The sequence below is a fragment of the Ceratotherium simum genome, chromosome X, assembly GCF_057802395.1.
Source record: "Ceratotherium simum simum isolate JZ-2026a chromosome X, ASM5780239v1, whole genome shotgun sequence".
Classification (NCBI taxonomy): Eukaryota; Metazoa; Chordata; class Mammalia; order Perissodactyla; family Rhinocerotidae; genus Ceratotherium; species Ceratotherium simum.
The window spans coordinates 20,112,952-20,115,269 of NC_141940.1; the positions used below are offsets into that span (position 1 = coordinate 20,112,952).

The following is a 2,318-nucleotide window of genomic DNA, read 5'->3' on the forward strand; positions in this document are numbered from 1 at the left end:
TGATTGTGTTATGACAGAAGAATTCTGGGGTCAAAGTTAAGATGAGAAAAAGAATCAACAGTTACAATAATACAACGCGTACAATAAATGTTGGCTGCCAACAATAGAATGTGCATATGGCATCTTATTCAATAAAGAATAAGAGGAAGAAGAAAAATAATTGCAATTTTGGCCATGAAGATTCTTGGGTAGAGCAGAAATGCTAAAGCTCATGAATGTGTATGAGAAGTGGAAGCAGAAATGGCTGGAGGGTCGCTAAAGCACATCATGGAAGAGAAGGCAGAGAAATAGGAGAAGGCAAAAGAATAATAATTTCAGTTTAGACATTTTCGTAAAAAATTGATATCATGGAAATTTAATATTTGTAGAAACAATACTGGTTGAGAAAATATTTATTAATATGTATAATATCTAAACTACTTTAAAATAAGAAATTGTAAGTATAAACTAGAATAATTTATTGAAAAACACTTTTTAAAAGATAAAGTGCTTTACATACAAAAGATACTTCTTGCCATGAGATGTTATCACCTAAATGTTGAGGGGTCATTTGTCCATTAGGTTCAAATTGGGACAGACACCTATAAAATGCAATATGAGGAGCAAATGCTACACAATAGTTGTGTAACCACTGTCCTATATATGAATTTTATCCACCTTGTGTGGCAAGTACAAAGATGTTTGGTCAGAAAAATACTTGTGATTTATACCCCCAAAAAGAACTTCTCCCTGACAGGCTACTATGGCTGTAGCATTCACCTTTACATTCGTACTGCTATTCTCTCTATGAACAATTTTGGGGACATTCATGGCTTTAGGTGTTAGTGTGGCTTGACAAAATGTTAACATTCATGGTAAACTTGTTAATGAGTGCCTAGTGGTGACCAGGGAGAGGATGCTCACTAATATTTTTGTTGTTGTTGTTAGTTTTAAAAAACATAAATTAGAATGTTATGGACCAAGTTTTCATTGTTTTTCCTGCATATTGGAGAGGTTTAAAGAGAGCCATTAAGAGTTTTCATTTCCTTTGACTAACTTCCTAAGTGAACCTTTTACATCCTTATTTCTCAAGGTGTAAATGAGGGGATTTAACATGGGAGTAACTGCTCCGTAAAATATTGAGAAGACTTTGTCCTCTTCCTGAGATTCCTTTGACTGAGGGGTCAGGTACATGAAGATGGCTGTCCCATAAAATATGGTGACCACAGTTAGATGGGATCCACAGGTGGAGAAAGCTTTGAGCCTGGCCCCCACAGAATGGATCCTCAGCACAGCAACTACAATGAAGAAGTAGGAAATGAGGATGAAGGTGAAGGGCAGGGGCAGTGTGAACACACTGATAATCAGACTTAGAATCAGACTGACAGGGGCGTCTGAGTAGACGAGCTTCTGCAGGGCCTGGATCTCACAGTTAAAATGGTTGATGACATTGTGTCCACAATAATGAGCAGGAATTACAACGATTGGTGTGACTGCTACTAAGAAGGCACTGACCCAGGTTCCCAAGGCCAGCTGTACGCAAACCCGATTGTTCATAATGAGGGTATAACGCAGGGGATTAGAGATTGCAACAAACCTGTCGTAAGCCATGACGGCAAGGAGGAGAGACTCTGTCATCCCCAGAAAGAGGGATGTGGTCATCTGGACATAACAGCCGGTATAGGAAATGGTGGGGAAGTCCCTGAAGCATTGGGCCAAGACATATGGCTCCCAGCTGGTGGAATAACAAATATCAAGGAAGGATAAATTACTGAGAAAAAAATACATGGCTGCATGAAGTTGAGAATCCCATCTTACTACAACAACAATAAGGCTGTTCCCAAACGTAGTGATCAGGTAGAAAATCAGCAATCCCAAAAAGAAGGCAGCCTGGATTTGAGGCTGTTGGGAAAATCCAATAAAGATGAATTCAGTCACCTCAGAGGCGTTGTCTCTCTTTAGATTGCCCATTTAGTCATCTCAAGTACTAGGGAAGAAGACAAAACATAATGTCACCTACATGAGGAAATAAGAAGAACGGCATCTCAGTGGCCTGTTAGAGTTCATGTTCTGGAGCTCTGATTAATTATTGTGTGCCATTTGTATTACTGGGTTAGGTTCAGCTGTTCAAGTATCCAATAATGGAAATATAGATTCATTTTGCTTTTCTGTCTTGTAGAAACTTATATGATCAGAAAAGGTTGATTAAGTTGTTTGAACTGTTAGAGCTCCATTAGAGGTACTTATATCTGATCAAGTAAGACAATCATTAACGTTAGGTTAAACAGAATTATTACTCTCATAAAAGGGCATAGCTAGATGATTGACTTTATTCTTGA

General features: G+C 38.3%; 1 protein-coding gene across 1 annotated transcript; it reads right to left on the bottom strand.

The window, feature by feature from the left end:
* Positions 1–1,008: 1,008 nt before the first annotated feature.
* Positions 1,009–1,950, bottom strand: LOC101402040 (olfactory receptor 13H1-like). The gene has a single exon (XM_004437344.1). The coding sequence runs from the start codon at positions 1,948–1,950 to the stop codon at positions 1,009–1,011; it is 942 nt and encodes a 313-aa protein (XP_004437401.1).
* Between the last annotated feature and the right edge of the window lie 368 nt (positions 1,951–2,318).